Source organism: Pavona decussata, unplaced genomic scaffold (assembly GCF_977016875.1).
Source record: "Pavona decussata unplaced genomic scaffold, jaPavDecu1.1 SCAFFOLD_187, whole genome shotgun sequence".
In the NCBI taxonomy this organism is placed as follows: domain Eukaryota; kingdom Metazoa; phylum Cnidaria; class Anthozoa; order Scleractinia; family Agariciidae; genus Pavona; species Pavona decussata.
The window spans coordinates 954,855-969,515 of NW_028145596.1; the positions used below are offsets into that span (position 1 = coordinate 954,855).

Consider the following 14,661-nt stretch of genomic DNA (forward strand, 5'->3'; position numbering starts at 1 on the left):
CTTCTTGAACTTCGAACAGGTTATTTGAAATGATGTTACCGCTTTGTGCATTCTATAAAACTACAAAAAGCGAAGAATCGTCTGCTTTGACGTTCTGAAGCTGAGATTAGGGAACTTGGAAATAATTATATTACGTTATCCGATCTACTGTTAAATTCCAACGACGTTCAAATCCATAAAGAGAAAGAGGAATTCAGTTCGTCTGTGCACATTTCCTGAAAACTTTGAATTTGTTCACTTGCACAGAATGTCAAAAAAATGTACTAATTTTTTAACGCAAGTGCAGAGCGATTGGTTTTGCTCATTAAACATTATGTTTTTTGACGTCCTTGTTGTCGCTGCCGTCGTGTTTTCGTGAGAAACCTACTACCGTCTTTCTGTGTTTTCAAAATAGAGACGCCGTAGCCGTGTGCTAATAATGTTTTTTTTTTTTTTGAGAAAAGCCTAACCTTTTCGGTTTTTTCCAAAATTTTATACTTCAATAGGACGTAGACCATAAACAAACAAATAAATAAATAAATAAATGAATAAATGAACAAACAAATAAATAAATAAGCGAATGTTTTGTATCATTTCGATCACTAACGAAACAGTAAATCCGTGTTAGGAACGGAAAACTAGTGTTTCGTGTGTAATAATAATAATAATAATAATAATAATAATAATAATAATAATAATAATAATAATAATAATAAGTGTAATAACAAGTTAATAACTACTCTGAAATGAACTTTTATGAGAAACCATTACAGTACATTTCATCCACACTTCTATCTCGTGACAATCACGTGTCTACAGGAATCATGTCTTTCTGCTTATGCAAAACAAATGGATTGTCGTAAGCACTTCCTGGCCGGTGAGTGGCTTCTTTTGGTGTCTGGTCCAACTCGTATGTGTCGCTTTTTATCCCTTTGTTTGTCCACGTTTTAATTTCGCTTGGATGTTGTTGAGTTGCGCAAAGAGACGCAAGATTCCTCGATGTTTTCCACTTTTGTTTTTTGCGGTCAAATTCCGCGCGCACGTCGCTATTTCTCAGAACGTGAAGAATGAACAGGAACAAACCCTGAGGGAAAAGAACAACAGAAAATATGTTGAGATGAGATGTTATGTTCAAGCTTTAACCTTTTTTGAAATTTAAATCCTAGCAATATGCAGAATATATGTGACATGAACCTAGTTTAGCTCAGTAGTAGAGCATTGATATCCGGGCTAGTAATCGGAAGGTCATGAGTTCAAACCCTGTTGGGAGAAGTCGGATTTTCTTAACCTAACATGCCTGTGTCGCTAAGTGAAAAGTTCATCTTTCAGAAAATACGTTATGCGGCATTGATAGATTGTTGGTAAATTGCAGATGTTTTATTGGACTCTGCGATTTAATTAACTGGCAATCTACAAAGGGCCTTAATTTCTTTAGTAAGCTTAACGTTTAGATGTCAGATTCTGTAATTAGGCACCAACCCCCTTCCCTAAAGCCCCCCTCTAATGACTACCACTGACGTCACAGACGCATGACTTTATTTACTGGTTAAAACCTCTGAGGGTTTAACGAAATTATTTCAGCGATTAAAACTCACGCTGTCTGAGAAAGTTACTTACTGTACCTGTAGCGAGTTGAGAATGGTAAAGATGTACTGAAACACAAGACCAGCATCCGTCACGCTCAGAATTCCAAAAACCCAGGTCATTCCAAGAAGAGGGAAGAGAACTACGCATGCCTTGACACCTTGTCTTATTCTTTCCATCCCAGATATTTTATCGCTTTGCATCTTGACGATTTCATGGACCACACAAGCAAGAATCACGCCGTTAATCTGAGAATAGCAATTATACAAAGTAGGTTAAGACCCTATTTATACGGGTCGAACCTAAGTATCAGATTATGTGGACTTATGATAGTGCATACCGTATATTAAACTTAGTAAATGTGGTACGAGTCCCCTAGTAGTTTGGTAATGGCGTTTCATTGGTGTGCTGAAGGTCACAGGTTTAATTCAGGGTTTCATTCGTGTTTAATCTTTTTCCCATACACGTGACGAGGTAAGCATTAAATCCGTAACCAATTAAACAACAAGAACAACAAGAAAAAACTGAGTGATAAACATTTAGTGCAATCACTACTGCACCAAGCTTCAATCTTGGAGGGTCTTGTGAATTGTGGACATAGGAACTTTAGCTGTGAACTTAGCAAATCAACTTTAACAGTTTGGTCTAATGTTGTAGTAATGGTTTTGCGTCGAGGTTGTGAAAAGCGAGGACTCGCGCGAGTCGAAACCTTGGCATTCTACAAAATGGCGGTATACTTAAAACACTGATCTATAAGGTGGTGTGGTCGTTTACTAGTTTGGAAACGTTCTGTGAATAATAATGTGAACCAGAAAGGCTCTTGACAAAAGCTCTCTTGACAAAATCGGGCAGCTAGGATGATTACATTTTTAAGTGTTGATAATGCAAAAAAGTTTCAAATTGGGAAACGATATTTATCAAATAAATCGGCATGTTTTTATTTCCTTAGTGTCGGAGTAGAATTTCTTACCAGGCATACTACAAGAACAGGTGTAACAAAGGTCCAGACAAGGTTATTAGTGAAGGAAACCCAGCAACTACAGAAAGAAAAAGAAGAAAATTAAGAGTGTTGGCTGCAGGAAAAACACCAAAAAAGACGTGCAGATACTTTTAAATAAGACACGACCATAAATGTATGAATAAAAGAACTGAAAATGTTAAGCCACAAGTATTTGCACAAACATTTGGGTAGAGTCATTTTGGGGCCAGGGAGGAGGGCACGAATAACTGTTCATCGGCTTTCAAAAAGGTAGTGCTTAAAATATAGAACTAAAGGAATTTTTGTCGCCGTGAGTTGCACGAACATTTTGAAAGTGCTTGTAGATATCATTACACAACTATCGATTTCCATTGGGGTTTCATTGTTTAAACAATAATAAGGTTTCACCTAACGTAGAAATAGCATATCCCTTTGTAATTAACGGAGATAGCATTTTCATTTGAAACTTGAAACTTTTCAAAAATATTTTCCTTGAGGTCGGTAAACAAAATAACACTCACAAGTCACCATGCACATAGCTATGTACGCCACCATCTTGGCTGGAAGCAATCACAATCGATAGTACCACAATCACAACAGGAAGTCCTTTCGTGAGAAAATTGGTATAAGAATGAGTAAGCAAGGAACTTAAACTAAATAAGATGAATTCCCCGGAGCCTGTATTGCCATTAACAGAATCATATCAATCCCTTACTTGGAATTTCAGACAATTACGATTGTCTCATTCTCTGAGGCGGCTAGAGCCTTAGCTCTGAGATGTCAACTGTCTGTCCCTCTTTGGGTTAGGGGGAGGCGATGGTGAGACGGCTAACATTTCAGACTACCACACCTATTTCTATGACTGCATGGAAATGTAAAAATTGATGTACTATAATGTATATTTTTGAATCAAGATCATGTCATGGCGATGTTTTATCATAGGCTAAATTTTTAGCAGTATAGTTTCGACTCAGTATGTCAGAGGAACCTTTAAATTTTGCGAAACTGTCGTTTTTGTGAATTTATAAGAAAATACGCCCTTTTCTTTTTCTTAAAAGGGTTTATAATTTACATAGCACTTACCCCAGGCAACCGCATGAAATAGCCGCATTCTGACCTCAGTATTAAATACTTTGACCACCATCAGATACAAGTAAATTCCTTCACACAACATCCAGGCAAATCCAACCAGATAGAAAAAATGGATTATTGCTGCTACGAAGACGCATACACCCTGTGGAAGGAATTAATGAATATCTTTTCAGTCTTACTTTATTGACCGTATCTGAGCCGAAAAATGAGGGGAACGGGCTTTCTGACCAGCCGACTTTGAAAGTTTAATATGAAACAAGGTCACTTTGTCAGAAATTTATCCGGAAATAATTTGACGTGGTACCAAGATAACCAATTTTGAATGACAGGGTTAGCAGAAATGGAATATTCCTATTAACTTAAGAAAATTTACCATTCTTACAAGTAACCTTTTGTGTTTTCAGCTCATTTTGTTGTTTATCTATTGGGTTTGGTTTCTTTTTCGGTCAATTTCAGAGAGTTTCTGAAACTATAGCAAAACGCAGAATCCAAGATGGTTGCCTTAAGGGGTTATGACGTTACTCTGACGTGCTAAACGTCATTACAACCAGTTGCGAACCACAAAGAAAACATCTTTGGACGTACTATTTTTCAGCTTAAATATTCTTGGAGTCAAGGATAGGTGGCGGAACCCAACCTTCCCGCCCTCCCTTTCCTTGCGGCATCAGAAGACAACAACAACAACAACAACAACAACAACAACAAGTCCGGTCTGGACGGAGTTAACTGCAGGCACTTTTTAATTGGGCTAATTAAGTCTTGTTGTTGTTGTTTTTAAGCCGAGGGATTTTGTCAGAAACTATTTTTAAAAGCCCCCTTAATGAGATGAAAAGTGCTGCTAACGTGAAGTATGAAAGCAAAGATCTAAAATTGCAAGCTTGACACGGCATACCTTTGCATCAGTGGCATCAATTCCGGAAAGGAATGTAATCTGTGCGATCGCTATGGCAACTACGAGGTTGAGGCGTATTTGAATTTGCTCCTGTTTTAAATTCCTGAATGAGAGAAACAAAAACGTAGGCTTATTTTTCTCTGAAGTATGTAGATGAAAGCCATTTAGAGATCTAGTATTATTTTGGTGTAGAGCTGTTTGTTTCGTTGACAAATTCGTAGCTAACTGAACTCAGTAAATTAGTTAAATCCCCCTTCTCCAAAAAAGAGAGAGAGAAAAAATGCGAGCCATGATTTTGTGGTGTGCAGTAAAAATGAGGCCGTATGAATTAAGCGGTTGAGTCAACAAACTTTTTTTCACTAATGTAGGCCTTCTTTGCTAAAAAAGGAATAACTTGAAAACACCAGCCCCACCGTTTCCAGTTGCTATCCGTTTGTTCCTTAGCCATTCTTGACCATGAAAAAGTCATGAAATAGTTTCAATCGCCTCACTTCTTAAGGACGGTACCTCCCTATACAAAGTTATTTTTGCGTAGTTTATGACCATAAAAAAGACCAGGGGTGCTTACAATTTACGCAAACCACGCGGATGAAAATTTACGGCATAAATACGAAATGATTAAAGGGATACTCTAGACCCCAAAACAACTTTCGCTTAAAAGGTAGCATTTGGACTATAAAAAAGGGTAGACGACACAAAAAGTACAGAAGAAAAAAGTAAAAGGCCGAAAATTGCCGGAGAAAGGCGAAATTTTCCCCTTTTTGAAGACCGGAAGTAAAAATCGTCTTTAGTGGAGCACGTGATCGATGACGTAGAATGAAGAACCGCTCTTGTTTACAACACTGAAGAGAATATGGATTCTGGGGATTAGCGTAGTTCTTTTGCTTGTTTTTCTTCTGAACAAAATAGTACAATCGAAATTGCCGACGGAGCTATGTTAGCAGAGCTATGAGGGCGCTCTGTCGTATGTGTTTAGCCGTGCAACAGCAAAGTGAACTCGGTTACGGACTCTAAAAAACGAGTGCGAAGAGGTGTTTAAGAGCGGATTGGTAAGCGACCACTTTATATGCATTCTATCGCAAATTCGGTGTATTTCACATCCGCACTGAGATTTCATTGGCGATTGAATACGTTCTGAGTAGCATTAAAGTTTCCTTTTTATGGTACGGCGTTGTTATTTGAAATCCAGTTCAGTTACATTTTTAAAAAAAATCCACGTAAATTTTACCCCGGGAATTGGCCTGTTTAAGAGACACAGCGTACAAAGCTCAGCGAAAGCTTGGAGATGTGGGCAGCTTTCATTATAACGATTCACACTTTACAGGAGCGGTACCTGTACAAACAGCAATACTACGACGAAGTCTAAGCCCATAAATAAATTCGGAAGTCATTGTGTTGTGCTGGGCCTTTTGGGACATTAAACGAGTTTATACCTTTCCTTCCATATTGCATATTGCGTTCTATTAATACCGCATTCGAACTCACTCTACAGGGATTTTTTCCGCTAAGTAATGATACTGGCAATTTTTCATTGTTTTCCATTTTAAAGCAAAATAAGGTCTTTACCTTTGATATTATGCTGATTTAGAAAACGGTGTTCACCTTTGTTGGTCATTTTGCCCAGTTGCGCCGCGTATACAGCGAATATATATGACAGTCGCGTACCTGAACTGAACAAGGTTAATGAAATAACTGCGATACTACGCGTGTTCGAAGGGTAAGTTTAAGTATCATTATCGGCTAATGCTAGTTTTCTTCAGGCTGCACTGCAATAACAATTTCTTATTATTTTTCAAACATACAGTGAACCCTAGCTAGTTCTGGTGGAGTAGCTTGTTTTGTAATCTGTCTGGCGCGAGCGGCTTCACTGTCCTCCACATTCACTGTCCTCCATCGGGCCTATGCTCTTATTTTCTGATAGTCCTTCTTTAAAACAAGGTTGAAATGGCGTTTTGTGAGCTTTTCATCTTTCCACAGACACAGCTGTGATAATTTGTGGTTGACAACAGTCTTCAGAAAAGTGAGCAGAGGTCGTGGGGTTAGCAAACAAATCGAATCGCGTGTGTCCGAACCACCCGTACAAAACCCGAAAGAAATGCGAATTATTAAGACCTTCACCGTTGTTACTAGAATTAAGCATCAAGCAACTATAAATCTATACGGTATTATTGAATTTTCCTCAAAACACGAACTATACATTTTATTTTGGAATTTTAAAATCAAGCCATTTACCGAATCTTGCTAAAGAAATTCAGGGGAATCTAACCGGAAAAGGTTTGGCGAGTTCTTCTTTCTACGTCATTTCCGGTTTTCGGCCCAAGCGCTGCTTCGAATCCCGTGACGAGAAACTTTTCCCTTTTCTAGGCAAAATAGCGGAGATCGAACTCCAATTTTGGTAAATATCTTTTATTTGGGTCATAAGCTTTCTGAATTTGGAAAGTTGTTTTGGGGTCTAGAGTATCCCTTTAAGCTTGTCTTAACAGAAGATGGATAACATACAAAATGTATGAACATCAGCTGTAAATCTCAAAAGGAGTAATACAAATGCATCACTTTGACCAGAAGCCCATAATTTCAAAAGTACTCCAAATGGAATGTTGCGAACCATTTGATTTTCCAACTGGAATTTCCGGGTTTTCCATGTAAATGTTAAGCACCCCAGATCTTAGCAACGGCTATTGAAATCTAAGCAATCATGAAATAGCCATGAAATCATTCTCGTCCCCAGAGCCCCAACGTTTTTTTTCTTTAATTGTTGAACGAGTGGCTCTGGGTCCATCCAAAAATATCTTTGTTTTCATTGGCTGTCAAAAACCTGATGCGCTATAAGGTGAAAAATGCTACGCTTCTGCGCATTTGTCTTTACTTCTTAATACTGAGGAGTACTGAGCAATAATAATACTGAGCAAGCGCAATGGTAATTTATCACACTGAGCGTGCGCTACCGGATGTCGTGAAATTCACGACATCCGGTAACGGCTGTTACCAGGGCCTACGATCCAACCGCTGACCAAAAGATCGTAGGCTCTGGGAACGAGGATGCCATGAAATGGACCCGAAATGCGCAGAACGTACGCGCAGTAGCGAAAGTTGGCAACCTCTTTAAAGAAAAAAAAATGATTATGTGTTTTCATCTTCAACTGTAGCCTATGACTGAGGGTTCGAATTGACAAGGCTCTATATATATAACAAAACTTGCTCCGGCAGTCTTTTTAACAAGGTGCTTGTAAGTTACGTTTCTATGTATTTTAAGAAGTGAAATCTCGTACATTATGCATTAATTGAACTCACATGAGGGCGCAATATGTTATTACAGTAAGCACTTCTCCTGTAAGTGACAAGGCACAACCAACGTAAGTGATGACTTCCAACGCCAATCTGTGTTTTGGAGGTACCTCCTATGACAGAAATAAATCGCACTACCATCAGTGGTATATTAGAGACAATTAAACATGGAATAATAAAAATACAGTTATAGCTGGTAAATTCGTGTACTTGAAAGACTTAAATGGTGTTGGACGCCTCAAAATAAAAGATATAATAAATTATAGACATAATATGGAAAATGTTTCAGAAGGTGACGTTGCTAGTTAGTATGTTGTTCACGAAACTTTTAATGCATAGGTGTAACGCATTTCTGCCAGTGTTTTCGTATTATACCTGCACCGACTCTGAAAGTGTTTCAATAAAATGAAAAATGAAAATGAAAATGATAATGATGATAATAACCAAAACAACCAACTTTTGCATTAACCTTGTTTCCTCCAACTTGCATAAGAAGCGCAAAGTTAGTTAGATGATCACAGGAGCAGGTGATTTCATTATTGACTATTTTCACCAAGGGGCATCCTTTACTGGACCAAGATCCGTTCAATTCAGACCTGTAACGACGAGAAAAAAAACACTCAGCGCTAAACAGACGTAAATTTTGTCTCATCGTTCTTTTCCTTTTCCGAAGACGAGAGGGGGGGGGGGGGGGGGGCGACTTTAATGTTTTGTTAATGCGACAATCTCTATAAATCCCCCATGCCCCCATGCTAGAAAACACATGAAAAGTACTTCAATATTAGGGAGTAGTATTGTTAAACACGGCAGCCCGTTTTGGAAAACGTAGTCTTGAATATCTGGAAGTAGCATTGTTATAAGATAAAACGTAATTTGTGATGGACATTTTATTAGTGGCACGGTTCAGTTGTTTATGTTGTAAAAGTTTGGAAATTTGAAACCCACCCTTCTCTAATACGCTCATAAAAAAAAAGAAAAAAAAAATAGTAAGCTCCCCGAGCGCTTGAGGGAGCTTTTACAGTATAAGTTAATTGAATTTTTTTTACATTTTGTTGTGATTTAAACAGATTTGCCCGACGTTCCGAGCTCTGTAATTAAGTTTTCATGACGATAACATATGTCATAAAATAGCGTAAAACGACGCCATAATTAACAAATCCACCGTCTGGACAGTATTGTATCCAGTAATCTTACTTGATTGAGAAGTTCCAAAATACACAATGCGGCGTCACTTTCTCCTTTGATTCCTAGAAATTTTAAGAAAACAAAATTTCAAACTTGCAGGTACCAAGTTGTGCATGTTTTTCGTTGTTTGTCAAAGCGCAACTTCAAAGTTTCTACTTTAAAGTTTTTTTTTAACTTACCGTGTCATATCTGAAGGAGACTGTCACATTTCCTTTAAGGTTACCAGTGAGTTTAGGTTCCACTCTTCCTGCAATTATACGGCTTCGTAACTCTAGGTTTGCAAACGTTTTCCTGTTTAAAAATAAATACATGAATCAATAAAAAAGTAAATAAACATTCAGTTCGAAATTATCGACAAACGTTTACTGCTTCTCAGACTTAAAAAAGAAACAGTAACGTTACACTAAGATTTACATGTGACCCACACGGCCTGAGTGTTTTTCAATTTATATAGCATCAAGCAACCAGGAGTGTTGCTACTTCCCCTTGGATGTGATGCTAGCCAATTAAAGGGTCATCCCCAACAGTATGTCGTCCTTACGCATATTATACACCTGGGTGACAAAAGGCAATGTGAACCAAAGTCTCTTGTGTGCAACAACACAGCAATGAAGCAACTAATCTATCATCGAACCACTGATTATACAATCTTCCAATGGAACGTCAGACGCAATAACCAGTACCAGACCACCGCGCTTCCACATCTCAGGTGTATAAAGGGGACAGCAATTGATGCAGCCTCATCCTTTGTAACTTTGACGATCACGTTGGAAGAGATCTCACGCTTCCACTAAATATTAATCTGCAATCAGGCCCAATAAAGGAGCGCTCTTTAGTATTTTTATTTGGAGGGCCATTACACGGGAAAACTTCAGGGAAAGGTCTTAAACCATTAGTACCATCTCTAGAAATATGGGATTGCTTGTATGTCCTGGAGTTTCTCAGTTTCCGAAATCAAGGTCTGTCCAAATTTATCTGCAAATGTACAAGAAATGAACCCACCCATCTAATTCGACATGTTCGTCAACGGGGACCCATTGCTTGATGCCATTATAAACAATGCAAACGACGACAGCATCTAAGGAAAAACGTGAAAAAACGAAATTAGCAACATAACATCGTGATACAAAAGTTCGCACCCTAATATAGTCTGGTCAAACCTCAAATTCTTTTTAAGCAACTGGTGCCATTTGTTTTAAAAATAAACTTACAGGCCCGGTTCCCGGTTGTGTGATAAGAGTGATCATGTGGGAACAGGGCTTTTTATAACGGCGATGAACGTAATTCTTATCCACTCGTCAGTTCTATGTGCCTCGATTTGCCACGTTTAGTCAAGCATACTCGCTAGAAAAATCAATGCGCACTGTTTTGAAGTATCGCTTCGAATAGATAAACAAAACGTAAAACTGTGGTAATGTGTATGGAACAATTGCTAACTAAAGCTGTCGTACTCTACCTTTACCTTTGAACGTTCCCGTAGGTATGGAAATGCTCGCCCATCCTTCTTTAGCCGAATATTCCGTTTCATTCACAGAGAAAACGACCGCATCCTTGTTATCCACCGGTATTTTCTGGATCTTCATTGCTGCAAGAGTAATTGGAAGTTACTTATGGTGTTTTGACTTGAGCAAAGAGTTTTTGTTTGTGATAGTATGCACTAATCTCAACTTATTTGCAATTTACATTTAACTGTTAGTTAACGAACACTACTTTAAAAGGCATAAGCTGCTTCGCTCCATCAGCCGTAACAGATTCAGTCAGTTTACTCTAACTGAACTCCAAATCTTCCCACAGGACTTGCCTGTAAAAATACATGTGGTAACGGTATCTGTCTTGAGACAATTAATTATAATTCGGCAAAGGGCGTGTTGTTTTCGCTAATTAATTATGGTGATACTGTTTTTTTTTGGTAACCTATAATGTTGATTCAACTACCAAAGATAATGCGTTTATTTGATACCATTATTGTTGTACTGAAAAATTAATTAGGTGGTAGTTTTGATCCGTCAAAGTATATGATTAGTGCTATGGAAACCAATTTTTGAGAGGTCCTTTTTTAGAAAACGGAAAATCTCATTTTAAGTAGAACAGAATGAACAGTAACTTTGGTGGTTTGAGCTCATACTAGTCCTTTTTTTTGCTTTTCGTTCAATTTTGGCGCTTTTAAGAAGTTTTGGGGAATTTCAGAAATCCAGGATGGCCTCCATTTTGGCAGTTATGACGTAATTATAAGGTACCATGACGTCATTACTCCTCGTTGAGGACTTCAAAGGAAATTTGACGTACTGTTCATTGCCGCGGTGTTATTGAACGAACAAAATCCGGATCTTGTGTCTTATAGGGGGCCTCGATCGATGGTAACGGTCGATATGTCGGTCGACACACGGTCGACTCACGGTCGATATCTCGGTCGATGTATCCACCGAGTATCGGTCGATTGTCGGTCGAGTAACGGGCGAGTGTCGGTCGAGCATCGGCCGCTATATAGGCGACGTATCGACCGATCATTGGATCACCTTCGGTCGAGAGATCGACCGACAGTCGGTCGCGATAGCATCGGCAGAGTGTCGGCAATATATCGGTGAACCGTCGGTCAAGTATCGGTAAAGTATCGGTCGATGCATCGGCCGATACTCGGTCGACACGAAAAAGGAACGAGGATTTTGCTTTGTTTTAAACCGGTTAAACCGGGACACTACAGCGTAATACGCTGGCATATTTTTGCGCTTTCTCTTGACCTAATGTGGTAAAATGATGCAATAGTGGAAGAATCAAATGAGATAACGACAGACTATCGACCGAATATCGGTCGTTATTGATATGACGACCGATATAGCGGTGCGCTATGTACATGAATGTCGATCGAGATAAGGAAGAAGTGTCGAAAAAACATATCGATAGAATATTGGCCGATATATCGGCCGATACTATCGGCCGGTAAGCGGTGAAATATCGATGTAGTATCGGTGATGTGTCGGTGAAGTGTCGGTGTATTGCTATCTATATCGGCCGACAGCCACCTCGGTCGATACGACGACTGCCATAGCGGTACAACATCGACCGAGTCATCCCCAATTATCGACCGAGTGTCGACCGAGTAGCGACCGAGGCTCGACCGAGATATCGACCGTCAGTCGACCGTGAGTCGACCGACATATCGACCGTTACCATCGATCGAGGCCCCCTATAAGACACAAGATCCCAAAATCCCGGCGTAGATAGGGTTAGGTTCCTGAAACTTAAAAAAAAAAATTCTTTGCGCTGGTAATTTCTTTCTCTCAATCAACCCTACCCTCAAATTAAAGGATTGCAGTAATTAATGATCCCTTAATCTACTAAATTCGCATCCTTCCTAAATTACTTGCCAATCGGGGTCTTAACTAATTGTGAGAGTCGCTGTACTGAATTAAAAAAAAATAAGAACAACAACTGCAATAAATTGAATTTATAATATACTGAGATCGATCTACTTAGCACTTGACGAAACATAAAAGTTCAAGTTACAGGTGTAAAGGATAAGTACAAGCGTTCAACATACACGAGTCTCCATACGAGAGCCGTTTGCGTTGTTTTATCGATCTCAATAATTCAATGTGTGATGAAATATAAGTGGTCCCACCTCTGATCATCGCAGTGCAATCAGTTATTTCTTTTCACTCACCATAGTGTTGTTTGGAAATAACTCTGCGTTCTTTTGCTTTGAAATGGATCCTACCATACTTGAGCGCAAATAATTCTAATTCCTGTGTAGCTAGCAACACATTAATGGCATTCCTTTTGACCTGTTGTTTTGTCAATTCGTTGAACAAATTGCTGATGGTGTTCGATGCATTCTGAGAAAATAGCAATGACAAAAGTGAAACATAGTTTTAGTCTCGTGGAATCCATTTTAAGTTATAAAGTTGTAGGCGAGAATCACCCGAGTTCTTAAAGAAAAGCCATTTTACCTCTTGGTCCATTCGATTGAACCCTACCAGTCGGGCCGAAAAATTGCTACGAGTAAATTAGCGTTTAAAAAGTCGAATGTAACAATAATTCGCGTACTTGACTTTGTGTGATCCTTACCTCCAAAGAATCGTTCCTACTGGCGTTGAGGGCTTTTATCTTTGCAATGACATCATCTAACTGCTACAAAGCACAGCAAAATTCGGTGGGTAAGAAGTTTGAACTTTGGTGATTCGAGGTTTAACTAATACACTCCACTATATATATTTTATACAATGTGAAACTTTATCACCAGGCAGAGGGAGCGGAGAAGGTGCAGTTTTTCAACCGGGTAGATATCCTCTAGCAGATGCTACGACACGTTATTACATATGCGTGGCTTAATTGATTAATTCATCCTTAGAAAGTAGTTGCAAGGGCAATATTAGAATTTTTATAGATGTAATAAATATTAATCCGTAAGAATTTAGTTTTTCAAAGTTTAGGTATAAGTGCTTTTAAAATGTCGAGGCCATTCATTTCTGAGGAAACAGCCATGTTACTATATAGAGCTCTTATCGGACCTCATTTTGACTACTGGTCCCCTGTGTCGGGTGGTCTAAGTAACGAGCTGGTCGACAGGTTGCAAAACCTACAAAGTCACTCCTGGTTATTACCTAATTTATACTTTCATGTCTACTTTCATGTACCCTATTTCTTACCCCTTGTGTTTGTGAATCGTGCCAGATACCCAGCTGACTGAGCCTCTGCTTATCAGAATGAAATGTGATAAAACCGTTGCTACATTCTCAAGGTGCAGTTAAAGCATACTCAATTTACGATCAAGATGCATGAGAAAAATTGACTTAATTTTAGACCAAAACGGTACACAACGACACCTTTGCATTTATACCTGTACGTCTTAATTATAGGAGTACAGCTCAAAGTAATTAGTTTTTGTGGTCAGAGGGATCCCTGAATACGACTGCCCATATGTTGCTATTGCCTGTAATGTAAAACTGAATAAAATACTCTGCCTTTTTTAAAGTGTGCTCCTTTTCCAGTGTGTTTGTGTTGTTGCTGGAAGCTTCTGCAATGAAAGGTTTAACACCACCGGAATTTAACGCTATCGTGTTACGAGAGATTTCGCGTTTCACTTTAATACGTTTAGCAAGCGCATTTCAATAGTTTTGCATTTGGAATAGAATGCACAATCAGGTGGTTACAATAGCTTTGAGATTTTGAATAGAATATTTAATCAACTTGTATCTGGACACAAGAAGTGAACATTCTCGGTTGTATTAACAACCGAAGTGATTTGTATGTCATCGCTTTTGCTGCTTTATATTTAGCTGTTTATCTTATGTACTTTTCACTTATAATCATTCGCTTTCATTTCAAACCAGCATAGTTCCAACAAAAGAGACCTTATTTTAATTTATTCTAGTTTAACATCTGGCCTGTACACGTGTAAGGGTACATTGTACGTGGCTCATGTACTTTGCTCGATCACGCGAGTCCTTAACCTTTGTCCTGCAATCTTACGACTCAGCAATTCTTTTGATGTACGTCCAGTTTTCCGCAATCAAGTTCAATATTCTTTGTTAAGGTAGTATTCCGGAAAAGTACTCTCCTTATGAGGACCTCTCAACAATTAAGCGCACGTAAAAGTAATATATTCTTAAGTAACATGTTCTGTTTTGTCCTCGTGATTCCACGTTGAGATTGCACCATCTAAGCC

General features: G+C 38.7%; 1 protein-coding gene across 1 annotated transcript; it reads right to left on the reverse strand.

Moving 5' to 3' along the window:
* Positions 1-784: 784 nt before the first annotated feature.
* LOC146462495 (adhesion G-protein coupled receptor D1-like) lies at positions 785-13,170 on the reverse strand. The gene is made up of 14 exons (XM_085085610.1): positions 13,062-13,170; positions 12,658-12,829; positions 10,459-10,581; positions 9,999-10,074; positions 9,176-9,287; positions 9,006-9,058; positions 8,269-8,407; positions 7,818-7,924; positions 4,527-4,629; positions 3,626-3,776; positions 3,064-3,148; positions 2,534-2,600; positions 1,602-1,811; positions 785-1,063 (listed from the first exon to the last, which is right to left on the reverse strand). Exons 3-14 carry the CDS (start codon positions 10,577-10,579, stop codon positions 785-787), a joined length of 1,503 nt encoding a protein of 500 aa, XP_084941736.1. The 5' UTR covers positions 10,580-10,581; positions 12,658-12,829; positions 13,062-13,170.
* Between the last annotated feature and the right edge of the window lie 1,491 nt (positions 13,171-14,661).

What these genes read in the sequence shown, in the direction of transcription:
- LOC146462495 (XM_085085610.1), bottom strand. Translation starts at nt 10,579, where the DNA reads ATGAAGATCCAGAAAATACCGGTGGATAACAAGGATGCGGTCGTTTTC. An exon ending in ACCTACGGGAACGTTCAAAG is followed by an intron (nt 10,075 to 10,458) that starts GTAAAGGTAGAG and finishes GTTTTTCCTTAG; the next exon opens with ATGCTGTCGTCGTTTGCATT. An exon ending in GAAACAAGGTTAATGCAAAA is followed by an intron (nt 7,925 to 8,268) that starts GTTGGTTGTTTT and finishes TTTCTGTCATAG; the next exon opens with GAGGTACCTCCAAAACACAG.